The sequence below is a fragment of the Cannabis sativa genome, chromosome 1, assembly GCF_029168945.1.
Source record: "Cannabis sativa cultivar Pink pepper isolate KNU-18-1 chromosome 1, ASM2916894v1, whole genome shotgun sequence".
NCBI lineage: Eukaryota > Viridiplantae > Streptophyta > Magnoliopsida > Rosales > Cannabaceae > Cannabis > Cannabis sativa.
In genome coordinates, this window is record NC_083601.1 from 7,651,146 (window position 1) to 7,677,561 (window position 26,416).

A 26,416-nucleotide genomic window follows, 5' to 3' on the forward strand; every position below is an offset into this window, starting at 1 on the left:
TCTATTAGAAGATCTCCACAAATGCCTAAATGAGGGGGAGGGAGTTAGTTTACACTATACTCTTTTTCCTTTGACCAAGTTTTCAGCAAGATTTTTAATAAGACAGCTATTATGGACATCCAAGGGGGAGTGTTATAAATATTAATAATTATGTGGATGTCCAAATCTTTTATTTATTACCATGAATTGTAATCAACATTCCTCTTTTCCTTAGTTTCCCTTTTTCTTAGTTTCTTAATATCTCACTCTTGTATTTGTATAAATAGGGGTTCACCCCATTGGAATAAATAACTCAGAAATTCTCATTCACTTTCTCTTTCTCTCTTCATCTTCTTCTTCTTTCTTCTCATCTACTTTATATTATTTTATATTATTTTATAACAGGAATCAATATTTGTAATATGTTGTTTACTAAATTTTTTTAGAAATGGAATAGTTGTGATTTATCTTGTTTACTTTATTAGGAAACGTAATCGGAATGCTTAAATTGACTAAATTACCTTTTTGAGTTAAACTATATTATATGATAGTTATTTTGCAAGACATATTTTAAAAAGGTAAAGAAAAAAGAATAAAGCTCTAAAAAAAATAGAATTACATGACCAATGATAAAATAAAGTACATACTTGCCGAGTGTAATAAAAAAAATTATTTTTAATTTTATAATTATTATTAGATTTTAATTTTTTATAATCGTTATTAATTAATTATAATTATTTAGTAGTGATTTAATGATTAAACATACATATAACTAATGTAAATGTATTTTTTGGATAACTTTTTATCCCTGAAAAATTATTCATCCGGCGACAGAAAAAGTCCTGGAAGGAAATATATTTGTATAATTTATTTTAGGCGTCATTTTATGTCTTCCTTGAATTGGTAAAAGCCTCACAACAGAAAGAGTACCCATAATCAATCCACCGTCTCCGCCCTCCTCCGACCTTGCCTTTCTGCCCCTTCAATATCAGGTTGGCTTTATTTTCATTTTCTGCAATTTCTTCCATTGTTGCGTCAAAATGGATCTTAAAGCACATCACTCTTCCGAGCTTAGTTTCTCCTTCTAAAATCAATTCAGAATCGTAAACATCCCTAGAATTTTGGTTGTTTGCTCATTCCATTTTTGGACTTCACCGTTGATATTTCGTTATTGCCTATTGTAGATTTCATCACTGAGCCTTTACCAGAATCCCTAAAAATTGGGGACTGTAAAATATGAATATGACGATGTTGTAGCTTATGAGATTGTAGGTTTTCAATTGCTTTTTGATGTGATTTTATGGGACTTTATTCGAGGAGTCGAATTGAACAATTAAGGATATTGATTATTTAGATTAGATTTGTGATGTTTTGGAATTTGGTGGTCAGCTTTTGAGATAAATCTAGTCATTGAACGTAGCTCCGTGTATCTAATATGTAAATGTATTCGTATGCTTTTATAGAATGCTTATGATGCGAACTGTCAACAACTGAAACTGTTTAGTTCTAAATCTGTAATAATGATCATATGTTGCTTGGCAGGAAAACCGACAGAGTATGAATTATGGTGTACCTTCTAATTCTAGGCATATTTCTATGTTACTTTCAAGTGTTCATTAAAACGATATGTGGGAAATATGGTTGTTCTCCATTTCCCATACAACACAATTTTTTTCCCCTCCCTGCCTTAGTTGCATTCTTAGATTAAAAAATGACGTGGAATGGAATGAAATGAAAGGTTCTGGTTTTTGGATTTGTAACATTTCATTTCTCTCTCTCTCTCTCTCTCTCTCTCTCTCTCTCTCTCTCTCTCTCTCTCTCTCTCTCTCTCTCAAGATGATCATTGTCTGGGGCTTTTAATTGAACACTAAAATTGCACTCTAGCCATCCCTTTCATTGTATTTTTTTGGATAAGAAATGTAGCTTATTTGACTATGAACAATGAAGGGTTGTGTGCCGTCCTATGTTTTAGAGTGATATTACCTTTTGAAGTGGATGTAATCAAATTCCATAAATATTGACTAAAACTAAGCTTTTGTAACTTTATTTATTTTTTTTTTCATGTAACAAACACTCTGGATTGTTTTTTGAGTGCTTAATTCGATAGTTTAGCAAACATCTTATTAAATTTAAAATAATTCTGTCTACTATTGTCCTTTGCAATCTACCCAATTCTGCATGGAAAACAGATTTGTAGGGTATTTTCAGCATGGACACCAATAATTGGAGACCTATCCAAGGTGGGGAACCCACGATGGACACCACAGATTGGAGAACTCAATTGCAGCACGATTCGAGACAACGTATTGTCAACAAGATGTAAGTGTCTTTTGGAATTAGAGAGGCCGTGTTAATAGAAATTATTAATTTGTTCCTTAAACAATTAAAGATTTAATTGGATTGTTGACATAAATTGAAAATATATGTAAAAATCTTTTTTTGGTTAAAAAAGTTTTAATCCTAAAAAAAATTTAAAAACAGAAAACATGATTGGCAATCTTCACTTTTCTATTGTTTTTGGTTTAGATTTTATGTGCTTTTTTGTTTTTTAAAAAATAGCTTATACATATGTATGTAAAAAAACATGTATATGGTTTGTTTTGCAAATTTCTTTGTTAAAATAGACATTAGAATAGTTTTAATGTCTCTTTTCTTTTAATTGTTTTTGCAAACAGTCAGAGAAATCTTTTTTTTTGCTTTGTGAAGTATACATTATCAGAACTTATCTTTAGAGTATAAAATAGATGAAAGGTTCATTTTCACTGACTTATATAATTTAATGTCTTACTGGAAGAATGGATACATTGAAGAAGCATCTCCCTTTCTCTGGCCAAGAGGGATTGCTTGAACTGAAGAAAATTGCTGAAAGGTTTGAAGAAAAGATTTACAGTGCCGCCACAAGCCAGGTGCTTCTGTATTTCTGACCCTTTTTTTTTTTTTTCACTTAGTCACCAATATGTATTACTTACGTTTTAATGCTGACATGATGTACTTATGTTGACATGTTATGTTTTGTGTACTTGCACATTCTATGAAATATTTTTGTGTTTATTTATCGATTGCTCTCTCTTAACTGGTATTTTGTATGTGATGGCAGTCTGATTATTTACGGAAAATTTCACTGAAGATGCTGACAATGGAGACTAAGTCCCAGAACAATAATATACCCAACCCGTTGCCATCCAACCCTGCTAATAGCAGACCCACAGATCCAGGTAGGCAATACATTCTTAAGTGCGAACCAAAAAACTGTGTTCTTTATGGTATACAAAATATATGTATTTGAATCACATTTTAATTTGTTCCAATGTCTTCCAAATGGAGCGGTTAAGTTCCATATACAGTATATAACTTTGTTTTGATAGGTAATGCTGTCTGAAAAATAGTGTTTCATTATTTGTAGAAATTGTGTTTTTGGATAGGTTCTATTGTCATGCCACCTCAAGTACACAATCAAGGGCAATCACTTGTAATGCCACTGTCATCTAATCAGAGTCAAACACGACAACAACTACTATCTCAGAATATTCAGAATTCTGCTGCTGTTCAGAGTTCTTCCAGCATATCATCTACTCTTCCTCCCCCCACTAGCTTAAGTCAGACTTCTATCCCAAATGTTGTTGGCCAAAATCCAAATATGCAAAATATGTCTAGTAGTTCACAGAATCCAGTAGGGTATGCTAATACTCAGAGACAAGTGCAAGGAAGGCAACAGGTCCCACAACAACAGCAACAATCTCAAAACCCACAGTCTCAGTATCTCTACCAGCAACAGTTACAACAGCAGACTTTAAAGCCGAAGTTCCAACAGGGGAATATTCCCCAGTCAATGCTCCAGACTCATATGCAGCAACAGCAACAGAACCTATTGCAACCAACTCAATTGCAATCATCTCAGCCAGCTGCTGTGCAAACATCAGCTTCCATGCAACCTCCCATGATGCAATCATCTCTGCCAAGTCTTCAGCAGAATCAGTCCTCTATTCAACAACCATCAAAACCCATGCTCCAGCAACATCCACAATCTGTTCTTAGATCACAGCCACAAACTCAACAATCTTCTGTTGCTCATCAACAACAAACACAAATGTCACAGCAGCAGCTTATGAATCAACAGCCAAATTCTACAAATATGCAACAAAGCCACTTAATTGGACAGCAGAACAATGCTGGGGATTTACAGCAGCAACAGAGACTTCTTAGCCAGCAGAATAATCTCCCAAACCTGCAACAACAACAACAACAGTTAATGGCTCAGCAAAATAACATATCAAATTTGCATCAGCAACAGTTAGTCCCCCAGAGTAATGGGTTACAGCAGCAACTGCATGGAACTCAGACCAGTAACTCTAACTCAAGCATGCAGACTAATCAGCACTCCGTACACATGTTACAACAACAATCCAAAGCTCCAATGCAGCAACAATCGCAGCCGAGTGGATCTAATTTGCTACCAACTCAGGCACAACAATCACAACCACAACAGCAAATGTTGTCACAAATTCAGTCACAGCCGCAGATGCAGCAACAGTTAGGTTTGCAACAACAGCCAAATTCACTGCAGCGTGAAATGCCACAAAGGCTTCATGTGTCGGGTCAAACTTCAGGATCATTGCCTCCAACACAACATGTAATTGATCAGCAAAAGCAGTTATACCAATCACAGAGACCCCTTCCAGAGACATCATCAAGTATGTTGTTGCCTTAATTATATAGTTTTAGCATATGTTTCCATGCTCAAAAGATTTGTTCATTAGGAATTTAAGCATGATTTTTAATGCTCAAAAGCTTCATTCATTATGAATTTAGAAATAAAAGTGGACACATATAACCTTGTACTATGTAAGTCAGGAGACGATAAGTTTTTCTACGCTAATACTCTGCTAGTTAAAAAGCTCTTTTTTAATTATTTTTTTTAGTTAGAAATGCTACTCTTAGAAGCTGAATCTCATTTCTCATGATTTTATGTGCATACTTTTATGTCCTTTATCTAGCATCTGTTGATTCAACTGCCCAAACTGGACATGCCAACGGAGGTGATTGGCAAGAGGAGGTTTATCAGAAGGTGACATGACTTGTTCATTAGGTTTTTTTTTTGAAAATATTGATGGAAATTTAAAAAATTATATAGTATATATAATACATATTTGTTGTTTAAATATTTCTATATATGTATATATTGATAAAATTTGTAGAAAATCAATATAACTAAATAAATACAACAATAAAAATTAGAAACATATCACATGAAGAGTAATCAAGCTAAATAGTTTTTAATAAAATTAATATGAAACATAGCATAATAATAGAGTAAATAATTTTATCATCATTTTAATTTTTTTATTTTAAAATTTTAAAAGAGCTCAAATAAATAAACAAATCATTTGAAAATGTCTCATTTTAATATAAAATTGAATAAAACAACTTCAAACATATAAATCTGAAATTTCTCAAGTAACCGAACATATAATTTATGATCAAATTTTTAACTCCTTAATATTTAAACTTCTAAATAATAGTGAAATTTCATTATTAGTTGAATCTGTAACTTATGATCAGTTTTTGACTTGTAAATATTGAAACTAGATAAATTTATTTCACACATACTAGAATTATATTTATATATATATATATATATTTAATTTATTGATATAGGACTCCTAAATAGAAAGTTATGACTAAAGGACTAAAGATAATTTTCTAAAATTTTTGTAATACACCAAAATTTTGGTTTAGTATTTAACCATTAAATATGCGAATATGAAAATTACTATTTTAAAAATTATAGAGTTTTTAATTATCTTTCTAACCCTACTTAATTCATAATAGTTCTCTTAGAGAAAAAGTTATGAATAAAAAACTATTTATTTATTTAAAAGTTAACTAATAATATTTTGTTAAATAATGGTAATATTACAAGTTGAAGAAAAACTGTTCAACTTTTTGTTAAATAGACATTTTTAATATAAAATTAAAAAAAAAGAGATATTTATATAAAGACAAAATATTTATACACCGCACTAATTTATAGTCTATGTGAGTGTGTGAGTGGCTGATTCACATGAATTATTATGATAATAATTCAAAATAAAATTTTCTTCTCAATAGAAAAAAAAATCAAAATATATTTTATAATACATCTATATATGTATATAAATAAGACAAAAAAATAGTCGGTAGTGTTATATATTCAGCTGTATTTTCTTCATTTGTGGACACGGTAAAGGAGAAAGGTGCTGTAATAAACTATAAAGATTGCATTGGGGAATTGAATTACAATCAAGACATGAAGTAAATGATGTAATTTTTATTGTTGTGATTATTTCATATAATGTATCTGGCCGATGCTCACTTTCTTAATTTATTAGCAACTTGATGAGATTAAAATTTAACTGCTCTTTAAATTTGTTGGCAGATCAAAACAATGAAGGAACTGTACTTACCTGAACTTCTTGAAATGTACCATAAAATTGCTGGCAAATTACAACAGGTATGCCATCTCTTACATAGAGGGATCTGCTGTTATAATATGAATGGAAATTTGGTAACTCCCACACAGATAGGGGTGGCAATTTAGATCACCACAACATGATACAAATTGATTGGGTTGGGTTTTGATTAGGGTCAAACATGAATTAACCTGTTTGAATGGAGTATATGATTAAAGTTACAAACTTATAGTTGAATTAGTACTTTTTTTTTATGAAGTAGAAAGAACTTTACATACGATATAGTATAACTTATTCACACTTATAATTACTTGATATTAAGAATTTTGTTTATTTTGTGAGAAGTAATCTACTTCATCAATTTTGTTTATTTGAAACTTTATTTATTTTATTTAGTGCATTATTCAATGTCAATCAAATTGATACAATCAAAAAATGTAAGGAGAAAAAAATTCAAATATGTGATATTTGTCAAGTTGATCAACAGGTAATATAGGAAATTTAATCAACACAGGACGAGTCTGCTTAAGGTTTAGATTTTTCCACATGAAATATAAATGGGTTAGATTAGAATTGACCAATTAGACATGCCAACCCGCATGACAAAAACACAAATATGACACAATGACCTGAGTTTCCACCCCTACACAACATTAAAGTAGAAACAGGAAAGAAAACACAATTACCCTAATAAGAAACTTTAGGCTGAGTTATGCTGTTCTTTAATCTTAATGGCGTCTGTTTTTCCTTGCCAGCTTGATTCTCTTGCACAACAACCACCAAAGTCAGAGCAGCTTGAGAAGCTGAAATTATTTAGGAACACGTTGGAACGTGCTATTCAATTCTTACAGGTTCCAAAAGGTAACGTGATTCCTGGGTATAAGGAGAAACTGGCTCACTATGAGAAACAAATAATAAGTTTTATTAATACAAATAGGCCGAGGAAGCCTGTTTCTCAATTGCAACAAGGGCACCCCTCTTCTCATATGCAGTCCACTCAGCAGCCACAGTCTCAAATTAATCAAGTCCAATCTCATGAAAACCAAATGAATTCTCAATTGCAATCAATGAATGTGCAAAGTTCTGTGGGAACAATGCAGCAGAACAATTATACGAGCTTACAACAAAACACTCTGTCTCCTTTGTCCGGAGTTTCAACAACTCAGCAAAATGTGATGAACCCATTGCAGTCCAGTTCTAACGTGGATTCAGGACAAGGAAATGCTATGAACTCATTGCAGCAGGTTTCTTCGAATTCTCTGCAGCAAATTCCTGTGAGTGCTCCCCAACATGCAAACATTAATGCCATGTCATCCCAGAATGGGATCAATGTGCTGCAGCCAAATGTCAATAACCTTCAGTCGAATTCCAATATGCTTCAGAACCAGCAACATATGAAGCAACAACACGAGCAGCAAATGTTACAGTCCCAACAATTCAAGCAACAATATCAACAGCGACAGATGCAGCAGCACTTAATGCAGAAGCAGCAATTATTGCAGCAGCAGCAACAACATCAACAGCAGCAGCAGCAACAACAATTACAGCAGCAAGCAAAACAACAACTTCCTGCTCAGTTGCACGCGCACCAAAATCAAATGCAGCATCATCAAATTAATGATGTAAATGATTTGAAGACTAGACCAAGTATGGTCATGAAGTCAGGAGTCTTTCAGCAACATCATCCCGCTGGTCAACGTGCTGCTTATCCCCATCAACAGTTGAAATCTAGCTCTTCCTTTGCGATGTCCTCAAATCAACTCCTCCAGGCCTCATCACCTCAAATTTTGCAACATTCTTCTCCACAAGTGGAGCAGCAGAACCTGCTGCCACCTCTTACCAAAACTGGAACACCATTACAATCTGCTAGCTCACCTTTTGTTGATCCATCTCCATCAACTCCTTTGGTTCCATCCCCAATGCCCAGCGATTCTGAAAAACCCCTTCCAGGTGTTTCCTCACTTGTAAATGCTGGGAATGTTGGACAACAACAAACTAGTGTTGTTACTCCAGCTCAATCCCTTGCCATCGGCACCCCAGGAATATCAGCCTCTCCTTTGCTTGCAGAGTTTAGTGGTCCTGATGGCACTCACGGAAACACTTCGGTATCTGTTTCTGGCAAATCAAGCATTACAGAGCAGCCACTAGATCGTTTAATTAAAGCGGTTAGCAATGATGATATCTTCCATGTTGATTTTAGTGTTAGATGCCTTCTCCTTTCACTTGAAAACACTATTAAACGTTTTCCATATTCATTTTTGGTAGTTCTCTCATATTAGTGAATGATATGTAATACTGATATGTGGTTTCCAGGTAAAGTCGATGTCACCTAAGGCATTGAGTGCTTCTGTCAGTGACATTGGGTCTGTTGTCAGTATGATTGATAGGATTGCAGGATCAGCTCCAGGCAATGGATCTAGAGCTGCAGTTGGTGAGGATTTAGTTGCTATGACAAACTGTCGTTTACAAGTAAGGAATTTCATGGGCCACGACGGAACTAATGGGACTAGGAAAATGAAGCGTTACACAAGTGCCATGCCCTTAAATGTTGTATCATCAGCCAGTAGCATTAATGATAGTTTTAAACAGCTTATTAGTTTAGAAACTTCTGAACTAGAGTCAACTGCAACATCTGGTATCAAGAGGCCTAAGATAGAGGTATTTGTCTTTACTGGAATGTATATCTGTATGAGTACAAAAGTTATTTTAAACATGGTCTGAACTTCTGAGAACCCTGTTTTATGTTCAGCTCAAACTTGGATCATTAGTTTGTTGAGGTATTGGAGAGATTCTAGCGATACACATAAAGATAAGCTTATGAGTGTGCTATGCTGTGAGGGTGTGTTTGGTTAGGGTAATGAAATGGAATTGAAATGAATCAATTTTTATTCTATTTCCTTTGTTTATGCATATTGATTTATTTATTTTCATTCTATTCCTGCTCTTATGTTTTTCATTTCTCCCGACTATGGATCCTGACCACATTTTATCATTCATTTTGAGAGTTGTCCCTTTGAAGTGACTGGTGTTCTTCTTGCAGGTTAATCATGCTCTTATACAAGAAATTAGGGAAATAAATCAGCGACTTATTGACACAGTTGTTGATATTAGCAATGAAGATGTTGATCCAAGTGTAGCAGCTGCTACTGTTGAAGGGGGTAAAGGGACTATTGTCAAGTGTTCTTTCAGTGCTGTAGCACTCAGCGCGAACTTGAAATCACAGTATGCTTCAGCACGAATGGTGAGTTCTCAAGAATTATGAAGGGATTTATTATCCTATGCAGCATTCTTGTTAATTATTTTGATATGTTTTGCAGTCTCCAATACAGCCATTGAGGTTGCTTGTTCCCACAAATTATCCCAACTGTTCCCCTATACTGTTGGACAAAATTCCAGTGGAAGTCAGGTGAGGGAAAAATTCTACTTCTCTTTTTTGTTCAAAATAATGTCTAAAAGAAAAATTATTTGTGACATGAACTTTCAGGCTAATTTATCTAAACAGAAGTGAAATTTTCGAAGCTCAACTCTATGCAAGATAATGTCACGTAACTTTTTTTAAAAGCAACACTAGTTTTCACTTAATTATTTTTAAATGCATCATTAGTCAAATGTGAATCCCCCTTGCTTTGCCATCTAAAGTGGATCAAATTAAGCGTCAGTGTTAATATATTTTGAGTCATTCTATCTAAATTTCACGAGACTTTGATATGCACAAAAATGCCCTGGGATTGTACCCGTGCTCATTATGTGTTACTTTTCTGTTCTGAAGTAGTATTTGTCTGGAATGAGCTATTAATACTTGAAAGTCATTGTTTCATCATCTACTTTTATAGCAAGGAATATGAAGATCTTTCAGTAAAAGCCAAGTCAAGGTTTAGCATATCTCTTAGAAGTCTCTCGCAACCTATGTCTCTTGGGGAAATAGCTAGGACGTGGGATGTCTGTGCCCGTGCCGTTATTTCTGAGCATGCTCAGCAAAGTGGCGGTGGCAGCTTCAGCTCCAAATATGGGGGTTGGGAGAACTGTTTGAGTGCCGCTTAATTGTTGATGCTGTGATCTAATGCAAAGCATTAGTTGAAGCAGACTCTGTATATGGCCCCACAGTTGCGGCAGGAAGATAAGTAGTGTATAGCTAATATTTCAGTGACGAAGTTCCTCTAAGGCGAGATTGATTTACTGTATATTCTGACTTGGTAAGCTCTTCACGTTTGTTATTAGAATTCGTATAGCTTTGTATATGTGTAAGAACGCATGAATTTAGGCATATGATTTTACTAGTATATATTTTCTTTTAGGGCCGTTTGGTATGCAGGTTTCATTTCATGGGAATAGGTTTAGGATTATTTAGAAAGGGATGAAGGGAATTATAAAACTAGAAAAGCAACATTACCGTGTTTGGTTGTGCGCAGTAATATTATGATGATGCCTGGAAATATAAAAATTACTTTGTTTGGTATTAACATAGGAATGGAATGTGACAATTTTTTTTTTTTTAACAATAATGATTATTTTTTTTTTGTAAAATATTAATAACTTAAATATTTTTTTTTTAAAATGTTCAAAATAATTTTTATTTATTATTTTTCATATAATTTTATAAAAAAATTAACAAAAATAATAATTATAAAGAGTAAAATATACATATATATATTTATAGGAATTTCAATCAGGACGGGTCTGGCATAACTCGACATTGACCCAGCCCGACACGATATCTCTTTGGCACGATCTGGCCCGGACCGACCATTTCTTTCAGCCTGGCGAGTCAGGCCCGACCCCTTCTTCTTTTTTTTTTTGAATGGTAGAATTTTTAATTTTAAATATCTCTATAAATTTTATTTTTCATAATACATCGAGACATTTCTTTGAAATCGATATTGTCCTAATGTTGTGCATATATTTTTTTTAAAAAAATATTAAAGGCTACATATATCTCCTTTACCCGAAAAAAATAATAATTGTCTAATAATGACCGACACAACTATTATCGGGCCGGGCCGGATCAGCCCAATTGTCATGGGCCAAAGACCTATTCCTGAGTGCTTTCCTTCAAAAAAAAAAAAAAACTATTATGAATGCAAGACAATGGTCAATGTTTTATTATTAGAATATTCATATTTCAAAACTGTCCTCTTTTATCATTGTCAGCTCCTCATTGTCATATTTCAATATATATATACAGAGAGAGAGCTTTTTCAGCAGAGAAAGAAGATGAGGAAGGAAACAGTAGCAGCGACTAAGGCTTGAGACAGTTTTTTCAAAGTCAAGGCTAAGTTTTCCTGACAAATGAAACTCAACGTTTTGAGGATGTTGATATTCCCTTGTTGTAAAGGTAAATATAGCCCACAGTAAAATGAATACCTCATCCAAAAAAAAATTAAAATTACATACCAAACATTGGTTAGACTTAGTATTCCCATTCCTGAGTAAGGAAAGCTGTGTACCAAACAGCCCCTTAATATTTCTGCTTTCCGAGGAAAATGTGTTTTGATTAGGAAGTGAAAATGAAGGTGAACAAGTCTTTCCTCGTGTTTTTTTTTTTTTTGAAAATAAAATCTTCATTTTATTAAACGATTAATTCAGTTACCAAACAAGGCAACAACTCAACATGAACATTATCCAAGTTGAAACGACGATCGGGGTGGGATATAGCAGCTCTAGCAAAAGAGTGAGCAACTATATTTGCTGATCGCTTTACAAAATAAAATGAAACTTTACGCAAAGCATGAAATAAGATTTTACATTCACTAATCACTTTGCCAAACATTGAAGCCATGACATAGAACTTCGCATAGCTTGAACAGCCGAGAGACAGTCGGTTTCCAAGGTGACATTGGTTCACGGATGGTCTTTGATCCAACTTAAGGCCTCTCGAACACCAATAGCTTCAGCCACTTCCGGAGTAGTTGAACCATGAAAAAGCTTTGTACTACCTTCCACGAGGATACCACCATAGTCTCTAGCCACAAAGCCGACTCCATATGTTGAGGAATCACTAAACACCGTTGCATCGACATTAACCTTAATACTATTATCCATTGGGACATTCCATTGCTCAACACTGTCTCTTATGTACCCAGAGAAAAGCAATTCATTGCTTGATTTTTGAGCAATACGCCATTAATTAAGTTAGTTTGTAGCCAAAACAACAATGCTCTCAACTCCTACAGATTTGTTTTGCCAGACCTTGTCATTCCTAGCATTCCAAAGTGCCTAATAGGCCGCCACAAGCACGCAAGATTGGTCTGTATTCAATGTTGTAAACCGCTCCATACACCAGTCAAGGAAGGACATTTGCTGCTGCAACAAAGTGCCTATCCCCACACGGTTCCAAACAGCAGCAGCAGCTGGACAAGAAACAAGGGCATGAAGAGTGGTTTCGGCATCCATACTGCATATAGGACAGGTCGAAATAACGTTTACTTTTTTTGACAGCAGCTGAGACATTGTAGGAAGGCAACCTTTAGCCGCACGCCACACTAGATTTTTCATTTTCGGAGGGGTTTTAAGTTGCCATAACTTCTTCCAAAACTTATCTTTAGCCAAGATATCAAGATTGAAGTCACCACTAAGTTTCTGAAGCAATTTGTAAGCGCTCCTGACTGTGTATATCCCAGATGAATCCTTCAACCAAGTAAGAACATCTTCACCAGGCCGAGATTGAAAGGGAATACTTTGCACCAGTTGAACATCACGAGGCACCAGCAAGTCCTCTACGATAGCAGTTTCGCACCCCGTACCATCCATAGTGAGAAAATTACATACTTTAGCATTATAGAGACTAGGATGGTTGGATATAATTGAGGGGTTTTCTTCATCTGGCAGCCAAGGTTCCCCCAAAATAGATTTGCTTTTTCCATCACTAATAACCCATCTCGAGCCTTGTTTCACTAGTGACTGAGCTTCCAAAATACTACGCCAAACGAAGCTTAGATTTGGACCAATAGTAGCAGTGAGGAATGAACCATTGGGAAAATATCTGGCTTTAAACACACGGGAGACAAGAGAATCATGATTTGCCATAAGCCGCCACCCTTGTTTACCCAAAAGAGAAAGATTAAAATCTTGAAGGTTGCGAAAACCCATACCACCCTTGTTTTTGTGACCACAAAGACGCTTTCAAGACATCCAATGAATACTCGAAGGAGAATTACTAAAGGACTGCCACTTTGACATCATGCTTTCCATGTCTCTAATAATCTCAAGTGGAAGTAAGAAGACACTCATGGCATAGCTAGGAAGGGCTTGAGCCACAGTTTTAATAAGTATCTCCTTACCCGCTCATGAAAGAAATTTAGTGCCCCAAGCTTGAAGTCGTTTTCTTAGTTTTGCCTTTAAGTAACCCAAACTCCCAGTCTTGTTTCGCCCCATATAACTTGGAAGACCAAGATACAAACTCCCCTCGGGGGCAATACACATGCCTAAGAGCATAGCTAGTCTATCTTTAGTTTCAACACTAGAGTTGGAGCTGAAGAAGATCAAAGACTTAGAAAAGTTAACCCTTTGACCCGAAGCTAATTCAAATTTCTAAAGAACTTCTTTTATTCGGAGAGCTTCCTCATGGGTGGATTTACAATACAAGTAACTAGCATCCGCAAAGAGCATGTGGGAGATACGGGGGGCCCATTAGCCACTTTACAACCATGAATCCAACCACGTTGTTCATATTTTCGGAGAAGAGCCGAGAACCCTTCAGGACAAAGAATAAATAGGTATGGCAACAAAGGATCCCCCTGACGTATACATCTTAAAGGGACAATAGGGCCTATTTCGTCGTGTTCGTGGATAATATGGTATCTGGCCGAAGACACACATCTTAGAATCAAGTGGATCCAATAACTAGCAAAGCCCAGTTTACGTAGCATAGCTTCGAGAAAACCCCACTCCACTCGGGCATACGCATTACTCATGTCTAACTTCAAAGCCATGTAGCCATCTTTACCCTTTCTTTTCCTCTTCAGATAATGCAAAATCTCAAATGAAACAAGAATGTTATCTGAAATTAGTCGGCCAAGGATAAAAGCACTTTGATTGGCCGAAACAATTGTATCCATGAAAGGCTTCATTCTATTCACCATAACCTTAGAGATGATTTTATACATGACACTACATAAAGCTATGGGCCGGAGATCAGTCATACGGTCTGGATTCTTTTTTTGGGATCAAAATGACATTAGCAGCATCACAATCATTCTCAAAAGTTCCACTTTCAAAAAACTTTCGAACACAGCAGATAACATCACCCCCCACAATATTCCAACACTTTTGATAGATTGCCAGAGTCATACCATCCGATCCTGGGCTCTTATTAGGGTGCATTTGGAAAAGTACTTTCTTAACTTCTTCCTCCGTAACTAGTTGACACACCTCCAAATTAACATAATTTGGCATAATATGATAAACACAATTAATAAAGTCACGACAAGAAGTTCCTGATGACTGAAACAACTCTTGAAAATAGTTGGAAATCATATCAGTCAACCCCGTACCCCAAGAAAGCCAGTTACCCGCATCATCTCGAAGTTGGGTGATTTGGTTATTGCGTTTACTAGTAGTGGAAGCCTTATGAAAATAGCTACTGTTCGAATCTCCCTCCTTTAGCCAATGTTGTTTAGCTCACTGTTTCCAATAGCTTTCCCGACGATCAAGAGCCTCGTAGAGTTTCTTTTTTGTATCCTGATACTGCTGCACCGAAACACTATCTCTTCTGGGGTGTAAAGCTTTCAAGTCAGCTTTGTACCATTTTATTCGATGATTCAAAGAGCCAATAATTTCCTTTCCCCACCGAGCCAATTTCTCAGCACACAGAGCCAACTTGTCACTAAACTCATGCAGATGATTTTGTTCCCAGCAATCTTTCACAATTTCAAAGCATAAAAGGATCTTTCAACCAAGTATTCTCAAATAAAAAATGAGAAACATGAGAGAAGCTACCTGATACTTTCGGTTCAAGAAAGAGAGGGGAATGGTCCGACGTAGAGTACTCAAGGTTGGTAAGGCTAGCTTCAGGAAATGCAAGGCTCTGAGATTGGGATACTAAAGCACGATCTAATCTCACCTCAACCCAAGCATTCGTGCCCCGACCCTTCTCCCAAGTGAAAGGATGTCCATGAAGCTCTAAATCAGTAAGTCCACATTGTTGGAGGGTCGTGTTGAAACCGTCAATAAGCCATTGAGGGTACTGTCTTCCCCCCGCTTATCTTCATGCTGAACAGTGTTATTCATGTCTCCAATGACACACCAAGGTAAGCTCGAATGATTGGACAAGGTACGAAGAAGGTTCCATGTGTGTTGGCGTCTGCTTCGATCTGGCTCACCATAAAGACCAGTGAGTCGCCACTCCCTATTGTTAGGAGAGGAAACAACTGCATGAATATGATTATTTGAAAAACCCAGTAAAGTGGCTTCTTTCTTTTCTTTCCATAGCAGGGCGAGTCCACCAGCTTGACCCAGAGCTTCAACAACAAAAACACCTTCAAAATTCAACATTCTAGCCAATCCCTTTATTTTTGATTTTTGACACGTTGTTTCACACAGAAAAATACAATTGGGTCTCTTTTGAGAAACTGTTTCTCTAAGGAATTGAATACTCTGTTGGTTCCCAAGTCCCTGACAATTCCAACTCAAGACATTCATAATATTTGGCGGGTCTGGAAGTTAGCACCCGCCCCATACAAGTTTTTTGGCTCACCCGAACTGTCCCCCATCTCACATCATAATTTCAAGAATATCTATATTATCAAGAAAAGTGTCATTTTTGTCATTGAGGCCCATTTGATCTTCATTGAGCACACTTTCTTCTCCCTCTTTACCCGTCCCACTACTATCCACGTGACCCACTCTTTTTCTTTACACATCAATAAAAGAAAGACCCTCATTTTAATCTCCCTCCACAATATTCACATTAAACTCCTCCATATTCGGCTCCCTCATTTCATGGGATTTTCCATTATTGCTAATTGAAGGATGGTCAACTCCAACATGTTGCAATCTCATTGATGGTGATCCCTAGATTATCTCAGCTTGTTTACCTCCTCCAAACGTCCCTAGCAACACCGGAGAAACAGTCGGCCCAATCGCACCAGACGAGGATGACTCCTGCTTCGTCCCCATTCCAGATTGAAGCCACCTTGAATGATTGGATTATCTCAGCTTGAATGATGCCTTCTCGGAGCTGCTTCAAGATCCAAACTATAGTTCTTGATGATTTGATCTTTTGGAGTGTTAAATAATTTCTCACAAAATCTCTTTGAATGACCGAGAATGCCACAGATGAAACAAACAGTTGGAAGGTCTTCATATTTAAAGATCACATGACAAACCCGGCCTCCTTGTATTTCAAGCTTCTTTTTTTTTTTCTTCAAAGGGCTGTTAAGTGGAATTTTAACCTGAATGCGTAGATAATCACGCCATACTCCAGAGAAATTGTTCGGATCCGATTTAACAACCGTGCCAAGAAAATTACCTGTGATAATCTTTTTCGACATAAAACCAATTGACATATTATGAAGTTGAACCCAAAGTTCTAACCTTGATAATGGAACCTACCGCGGATTAACCCCTGGTTTCACCCTTTCGAATATCAGCGGAACTCGATCGAAGGTCCATGGACTGCCCTCAATTACCCTTTCAATGTCCACTTCATGGTAGAACTGGAATAGGAATAGGTTCGGGTCTAACTCCTTGACATAGAGACCCCTCCCTAGTTGCCACAAGGTGGCCATTTTGTTTTGCATCGCTTGGAAATCTATGGATTGATTAGTTAGAAGCCGCCCCACCAATAGCCACCTATCGTCGATCTCCTGAAGTTCATCCACACCCGCTTCAAATAACAGTCCCTCATCATCCTCATCATCTATGTTCAAGGTTGCATATTGCTCCTTCATTGAATCAAGAAAAAACCGTAGAACAGAGAATTATAGTAAAATAATCACGCCAAACAACATAGGAAAAACCAACCGAAGTTAAATAACCATGTCAAAGGACAAGACAAAAATAATCCTGGATGCAAAAATGATCTTACATATACTTTGTTGTATGTTTGGTCATTAAAAACCTCCAAATTCTATACAGCTTTAAAATTACTACAAAATTCTAAGGTCTATCTTTTGAATCTTGATTGTCTAAATGGATTTTTACTCAAAAAGAGTAGCTTTCCTAGTGTTAGGAAAGCATGTATTGGAATATATTCGTAAATCGTAACTCTAAAGACGTGTTATTAATGTGATATGGTCAAATGTTGTGTAGAAGCAAAGTACAACGAGAAGACTACCAAGCAAGCAAAGTACAATGGAGATTTAGGATACGATTCTAATAAAATTTGAAATAGATTTAATTTAACCAACAAAATCTATAAATTTGAAATTTCATTTTACTATTCTTTAAAAAAAAAAACCCTATTAAAAAAAATTATCCTTTTACTTATTTTGTAAAATTTTATCCTAATAATTTCCCATTTTACTCACAAAATTCTTTCCATTTATTTTATTTCAAAAACTTAAACACACTCTCTCTCTCTCTCTCTCTCTCTCTCTCTCTCTCTCTCTCTCTCTCTCTCTCTCTCTCTCTCTCTCTCTCTCTCTCTCTCTCTCTCTCTCTCTCTCTCTATATATATATATATATATATATTTATATATATTTACATCATCAGACGGCCCCTGCCCTCCCTCCTCCCCCAATTTCTCTCTAGCTCCCACTCATCTTCGTTGAAATCCAAATATTTGCCGTGGAAGCCCGTCAAAGACCCGAAATGTCTCACCACAAAGTTTGGAGACCGGAGCTTGTGGGTTCATGGGTAAGTATTTTTTAAAATATTTTGTTAAATAATTGTAAAAATATAGTCTATTTTCAGTAGATCTATGTGGTTGTTGGTTGTATTTATTTGGTTTTGATATATTTTTTGCTAAAATTGTGATATCTAGTTTTTTGGTGTATTCTAGGGGTTTGTATTTTTCTCGATGTTTTTTCGATACGTTCTCGGCAGGTTCTCGATGCAAATATTCTAAGGTCAGGGAAGGCCTTTCTCGACAATTTTTCAATAGGTTCTCGATTATTTGTCGAAATGACGAATGATTTTGTGTTTGCAACTATTCTTGACAGTCGATAATTTTTTCGATGGTGTGTATAGTTGTCTTTTTAAACTTCATTGTCCCATGTTATCGACGATTTCTCGACTGTTTCTCGATGATTGATTATTTATTATTTTCAACGGTTATCGATTGCTTTTCGACAGGTTCTTGAGTGGTTCTTGGCTGTTTGTCAAAACTATTTCCCATTATTGTAATTTTTGTTATTCTGATTCAGTTGTTTTAGGTTTGTATTGAAGTGCAGGATCACTTGTGTTTCTAGTTGTATTGTATGATGGTATTTGGAGTGTATGTTGAAGGATTTAATTGAGTGTATAAAAGCAAAGGAAGTATGATGTTGATGGTGAAACTGACACAACCTTACAGAAAATGTGCAACATTTTATATGAAGAGTTGAAAGTTGACACATTGGAGTATGATTTGAAATTAGTGATAAAGTAATAACACAGTCTCGAAATTGCGGCAGGTAGTTCCATCTACAACAGAACTACATGCAAAGTCCATGTTTGAGACATGGTTTAATGTTACTTGGGGTCCTTAAAATTGGTTGTTATATTTAATGGAATTTTATATATATATATGTAACATTATAAATATTAACAAATATAACAATAATAATTTGAATCATATCATTAGCACTAATGCTCTACGGATTATATAAATAAATGCATGCAATTCTTTCTTTAGGTTCCTTATTCAACGCATCTTTTATTATTATTTTTATTATTTTTTTTAAATGCATGACCATTAATCTTTGTTGATTTTTCATTATTTTTTTTTTCTTCTTTTCACTTTTTTTTCAATAGAATTCATTCAATTCAAACAATTACAAAAGAAATGGCTTATCAAACCAAAGTCTTCGTCAAACACAAAGGAGCAAAACTCCAATCCACATAGCATTCGCTTTAGAATAACAACTACACTATTAATTGTTTTGATTAAAAAATAGTACCAATATGACCTATTCTTTAAATGAATTACTTCTAACATGTAAGAAGCATATAGTTTTACACCATCACAAAATAAGATGTTTGAAATTAAAAATAACCATTTAGTTTATTTAATAAATTTTAAAAAAATAACCAAACTTTATACTCAAACAAATTCATGAATATATATCATACTAAAAGTATTTTTCATTGTACTAATTTATCAAAAAAAATTATATTTAAGAGTTATTAAATATTATTAAAAAAAATAAGGCACTAAGATATATACTAATTGATTTTTATTTAATAAGTTCAATTTCGAAATCATATTATCTCATATACATCTTTGTTAAAATTACATTTTTCTTTTTAAGTTATATTATGTTGTTGATCAAGATGTATTTATGTTATTTATATATATATAACTATACATAAACTTTTACGTTACCTTCAAATATATTTAAAATTAATAAAATATAATAAATTATTATATAACTTCTTAGTCAAATTTATAATATGTTCTATAGTATTTAAAATACTATCTAGTTTCTTTATAAGTTATTTTAGAAATTATCAAAATCGTTCACTAAAATAAATTGATGTTAAGCATCATTTAGTTAATTTCAATCATTAAATAACAAAATATGTACTTTTAGTAACTTATAAAAATAACTGATATTTAATCATTTAAAAAATAATTAGTATTTAATCATTTAAGTTCAAGTGTTATATATATAAATTATATAGCTTATTATATAGTTTATTAGTAAAATTAGTATGTATAATAATTTTCATAGCAATTAATTTTATTATGTTTAAGATACTATTTGGTAACTTTATATATTTTTATATTAACATATCAAAATGCTTTATTTATTAATATACCGTAACTTTTAAACATAATATAATAAAAGACTTATAGTAATTTATAATCTCATAAATAATTTGTAATTGACATTAGTATGCATAATTAATTCTTATTAATTTTATGGCAGTTTATTATAAGTGTCTTATTATCTTATATTTAAAGTAGCATGATTATATCTAAATATATAAGTCTATTTTATTGTGTGATTTCGATAATTACTTTTTAAAAATATATATAAAGAAACTAAATCGTATTTTAAGTATCACATAATTAGTTACATTACGAAAATATTATTTTAGTTAACATTATGTTGTCCTACTATTTAAAATATTTTACGTTACATTTACTTGTAGTAATAATATTTTCATTACCTCTAAAATTTAGTTGCAAATTTAGTGCAATTAAGTTTGGATGTGATATATACCAAAATTTACTTTTTTCTCATATTTTTGTAAATAGCCCTACATATTTAATGAAGTGTATTTAGGGCTCATTTGGTACGTTGTATTAGATCCTATTGTATTGTATTGTATTGTATTGAATTAAATTATATACCATATTTTTATATAATACTATGTTAAACTTTAATTTATATTAAAATATTATATATTTAGATACCCATAAAAGTCAATACCACACATAATGTTACATAAAAATATTGCATGAAATACAATTTAATCTAATAATATACAATACAATACAGTGTAATACGACATACCAAACGAACTCATAATGTGTTATATTGGCCATTTTTCTAAACTTTTAAAAAATGGACATTTACGTTATTAAACTATGTATTTGTGGTCACTTCTTTCCTTAGCCTTTTTTTTTGTTGTGACAATGAACATATTCATTGAAAATAAAAATAATAATTTTATACAGACTAAAAAATATGAATTCTTAAAAAATAAAGGATCTCATCTCTAATCATACAAGTTCTCTATCCATTCGAAAAGCATGCCGATCTAATTCATGTACAACTATAATGGTCAACCAAAAAACATGAATTAGGGTTACTCTTGTAAAATTGAACATCAACTTGTTAAATCCTCTAAAAACAACCCAACATCAATGAGGAAGAAAGGCCACTTAGAAAAATCATTAATAGCAAGTAGACACACATAAATTTTGTGGATGCTTTTTTAGACACGGATTTACCTATTAAGAACTAAAAATGAAGCTTTATCCACCTTTACCACATTCAAAACATAAGTAGAATTACAGCTTGATTACAAAATTAAGGCTATCCAATCAAATCTAAGGTTGTAAGGCGAAGTGAATCCAGAAAGATTGCCTCAGTATGGGGTGAGTATAGGTCTCTTACCAAATTGCTCAAAACTTTAGGTATTGTCCACCAATTATCTTGTCCCCACACTCATGAGCAAAATGGGATTGTAGAAAGAAAGCACAGGTCATAGAGAGTGCCTTAACCCTTCCAACCCATGCATCTTTACCTTTGAAGTACTGGAATGAGGCTTGTAGAACTACAACCTTCCTTATCAATAGAATGCTCTCTCTACAACTCAAGTATTTGTCTCCCCTTGAGGTCTTATTCCACACCAAGCCTCACTACTCCATGTTAAGAGTCTTTGGGTGCCTTTGTTATTCTAATTTGAGGCCTTACAACATAAATAAACTTCAGCATAAATTTCAATCTTGTGTATTTCTTGGGTACAGTATAGTTCATAAAGGATACAAATTCTTAGCTAGAGATGGTAGGCTCTATATCTCCAGGAATGTATTGTTTAATGAGTTTGTTTTTCTCTTTTTTGAAGCTGCTTCCAAAGACAAACATTCTTCTTCGGCATCTTCCACATTCACTCCTCATGGTCAGCCTCCTATTATTCATGTACTTCATATGGTCTCTCCTCCCTCATCTTCCAGGCCCTTTCCTATCAATTCTAATTTTTCTCCATTTGAGCCATTACTAAGGTCAGTTACTCCTCTTGTCACTTCTCACATTGGTCCTCTTATTTCTCTCTAGTCTTTGCCACAAATTGAGTATTCTACAACACCAATTTCTCCTCATAACTCTCTTGACCATCACACATCACCTCTTGTGCCATATGCAACAATTGATCTTCCACAGTCTGTTCATCCAGTACCTATGGAACCAATTCAGCCTGTTGCTCCACTTGCCATCACCACTGGTAACACTCATCCCATCCCATGACCACAATGTCAAAGGCACACATTCACAAACCTAAAGTCTTGATGGTATCTCTCACACCCCTTTCTGTTGAAGAAGCTTTGAAGAATGTTCCTTGGAACACAACTATGCAAATAGAATTTTTTTTCTTTGAAAAATAATGGCACTTGGGTTTCGGTTGATATTCCTCCCAACAAAGCTGCCATAGGCTGCAAGTGGGTTTACATATTGAAAGAGAATCCTAATTAAACCATCTCTAGGTACATAGCTCGACTTCCAGCACTACTAGAGAAAATACAATTAGTAACACTTTTTTTTAATTAAAGAAAATTTAAAGGTAACACTTTTAAAAGTGTTGCCTCCTAGAGTGTTACCAAAGGTAGTAGTATAAGCCAACACTTATAAAAGTGTTACCATATGTTGCAAATTCAAAAATATATTGGACAACATTTTTATTAAAAGTGTTGCCAATTTAATATAATTAAGTAACTATTATGGCAATATTAATAATGATATATTAATTCTTTATTTATCAATATTAATTAATAATTACTTTTTAAATATATTTATTATTTAATTATACTTGTCTTATTTTGAATTTGGATTCATTGTATTTTGTGAATTAGAAAGAAAAAATAATAAACATATATTCCATCAATAAAATTCATGTTTACAATACAAATTTAGTACATATAATTCAAGATCATTCAATTAAATACATTGTTCGTACAAAAATAAAATATGCATTTCTAGAATTTTTTTTTTAATTCTTTAACTTTATTTTTCTTTGAAAGCTTGAAGATGTTCATCTCTATTCGCTAGTCCAAAGCACCATAGCTCTCCTTTTTATGAGCACAGCAAAAATAAAACAAAATAATAAAAATTTAAAAACAATATAAGATCTTCTACTACAATATTAGGTATTCACATTGGTAGTAGTAAAATATATACATATATATAGCATAAAATTTATATAATTCTAGAAACGTTCACCATCATCACTATCTTCTATGTAGAAAATAAATGGAGAGAGCTTAATTATAACTTGACCCTAAACTCTTGAAATGGTCCACAACACCTCTATATATATAGTGTTGGTATTTTGAGAGTTTTGAACAAAATTATGGAGGATATGTGTTTTTCTTACTGGATATTATATGGATGATAGCTTGATATCTAATATGGTAGTTTATTAAAAAGAGGGATAGTTGCTCTCTTCTCCAAGTTGTCTTGTCATATATGTTAAAGTATAGTGATCAATAAAAGTTGGAGAAGTTACAACCCACTAAATATAGTATATATTTTTTAAAGCAAAAATAAATATACAGTTTTTGATATTAATTAGATTATTATTTCGAAAAAAAACTAAAATTAGGATCATATATTATATATATAGCAACGTTTTTATGAAAGGTGTTACCATTTTTTATTTATCTATAATTTATGAACAACACTTATTTAAAAGTGTTACTATTGCTTATTTATATTTAATTTTAAAATTATAAGTTTAACAATGAGAGTTATTTAGCAACACTTGTTTTCAAGAGTGTCAAATTACAAATATAATCAAATAAACAACACTTTTTTATTAAGTGTTGTTGAGTAAGTGTTGCCAAATGTAAATTTTGTAGTGCTAAAAGCTATTATCAACAACTTGATATTGACTACATTGAGACATTCAACCTTGTAGTCAAACCTTTCACCATCCGAATGGTTTTAAGTATAACTGTCAAAAAAGGGGTGGAGCGTAAGACAACTAGATGTTGATAATACTTTTTTAAACGGTGATCTTCAAGAGGAAATTTACATGACTCAACCACCAAGTTTTGTTTGGCCATCGTACTAAAGTTTGCAAACTAAAAAAATTCTTATATGGCCTAAAACAAGCAGCTAGGGCCTAGTTTGAAAAACTGTCTACTGCTTCTTAACCTTGTCTTTACTTCACTAAAAATAGATCATTTTCTATTTGTTCAGGCCACTCTACATAGTTGCACCTATCTTCTTGTTTATGATGATGACATCATAGTTGTTGGCATTAATGCTCAATTAGTTTCAGATCTCATAAGCAATCTCAGTGCTACTTTTCCTTTAAAAGATATAGGCCCTATTAATTACTTCTTGGGGATTCAAGTGATTCATACTTCTGTTTTTTTGTTTCTTTGTTAGTAGAAATATCTTCAAGATCTTCTCTGCAAGACTCAGCTTCAAGGTGCTAAAACCAACAACACTCCAATAACTAGTGGTCTTTGAGTATCCAACTTTGGTAGTGATCCTGTTGAATACCCTTCTTTGTACATTTCAATTGTTGGTGCACTTCAATATGATATGGTTACAAGACTTGACATTGCCTTCAGTGTTCACAAAGTGTGTTAGTTCATGGATAACCCACACCAAGCACATTAGGTTGTTGTCAAACGAATCCTGAAATATTTGGCTGGTACTCTTGATATGGCCTGCAGATTACTAAGGCACCAAACTTCAACCTCACAACATATTGTAATGCAGATTAGGCCTCAGATCTTGTTGATCGATGGTCTACAACATGTTACTATCTTTTTAGAGATATTCTTGTGGCATGGCAATCTAAGAAACAAACTACAATATTCAGGTCCTCCACAGAAGCTCAAGCTGAGCTTCGGAGTTTGGCTATTACCTATAAAATTCAATCTTTACTTTAAGAGCTTCACATGACATCAACTCAAGCTCCCTTGATTTGGTGTGATAATCTCAGCACAATAATGCTTGCTGCTAACCCTGTCCTCCATGCACAGACTAAGCATATTGAGATAAACCTTTACTTTGTCTAGGACAAGGTTATCAATAAACAGATACCAAGTTTCAACATGTTCCAGCTATTGCTCAATTAGTTGATTGCCTAACTAAATCGATTTCCAAGTCTCATTTTCCTTTGCTCAAAGACAAACTCAATGTGTTTTCTGATTTTTGTTAGTTTGTTAATAAAAGAATGATTCAGAGTTGGCTAATTAATTAGCTCAAGTGATAAACATTGCTTGTATTCTGTTCTATACATAATGAAAATCACATTTTACAATTCAATTCTTTTGAATCGTAACAATGTAATAAAACGATGTGTTTTTATCAAATTTTAACCATCAAATTTCATGGTTAAAAATTATTCCCTTAGAGTGTGTGTGTGTATATCATTCATGCGTATAAACAAATGACATAATAAAAAGTGGATTCGTGCTTCTGTTTTGAGCTGTATTTGAGATCAAAAAATCAACTACAGAGATGTACTATTCTCCTTTATTAACTCCTTATTAGAAAATGTCACAATCATGCCCAAATTTAAACAAAAAGAATGAAAACGTATCTCATTCGATGAAAAAGCAAAATAGCTGCTATGGCATAAAAAACTAACCCTTTGTTTTCATGTTTGACAACCTAAAAGCATAAGAATTTAGAATATAATTGCAACTTCTAAATCTTGAAAATGGAACATTTCTTATTCTAATAAACATCAATTTATATAACAATATTTAAAAAAGAAAATAAAAATCAAATGTTATATATAGATATGATCTATAGTGGATTTCATACTCGTCCATATAAAAACTATACATAAGTCATACAGATTTTCACTGCTCTCTCTTATTCAAAGTTAACAGAGAAGATGATAATACTTTTAAGATGGATTAATAAAAATAAAACATCCAAATCTCAAGCGCATAATATTCTTTCTGAGATGCTTTATATTAACAAATATATATACATATTTTATTATACATTACCTTTTTTAACATCTACCCATCTACATAAGTGCTTGATAAATTTGAAGTGTTTTCCATAGTTATAGGTGCCTTTGCTAATATATTTCTAAAAAATATGTTTTATAATACTATTTTTACATTTTAATTTATTATTGAGAATCAAAATTTTAAAAACTTTAAAAACAAAGCTACTTTTAATATTTTTAAGTTAGTATTTAAAATTAG

The 26,416-nt window shown here is 33.5% G+C and overlaps 1 protein-coding gene across 2 annotated transcripts; it reads left to right on the top strand.

The window, feature by feature from the left end:
- The first annotated feature begins 763 nt into the window (after positions 1-763).
- LOC115708120 (mediator of RNA polymerase II transcription subunit 15a) lies at positions 764-10,722 on the top strand. Of its 2 annotated transcripts, none has more exons than XM_030636319.2 (12): positions 764-971; positions 2,169-2,298; positions 2,774-2,885; positions 3,077-3,194; positions 3,402-4,670; positions 4,974-5,044; positions 6,395-6,469; positions 7,184-8,593; positions 8,742-9,086; positions 9,469-9,669; positions 9,746-9,834; positions 10,262-10,722. In XM_030636319.2, exons 2-12 carry the CDS (start codon positions 2,189-2,191, stop codon positions 10,467-10,469), a joined length of 4,008 nt encoding a protein of 1,335 aa, XP_030492179.2. In that variant the 5' UTR covers positions 764-971; positions 2,169-2,188; the 3' UTR covers positions 10,470-10,722. The 2 variants fall into 2 exon arrangements, with proteins under 2 accessions (XP_030492179.2, XP_030492178.2); XM_030636318.2 differs by having other exon boundaries at positions 789-971; positions 7,184-8,629.
- The last annotated feature ends 15,694 nt before the right edge of the window (positions 10,723-26,416 follow it).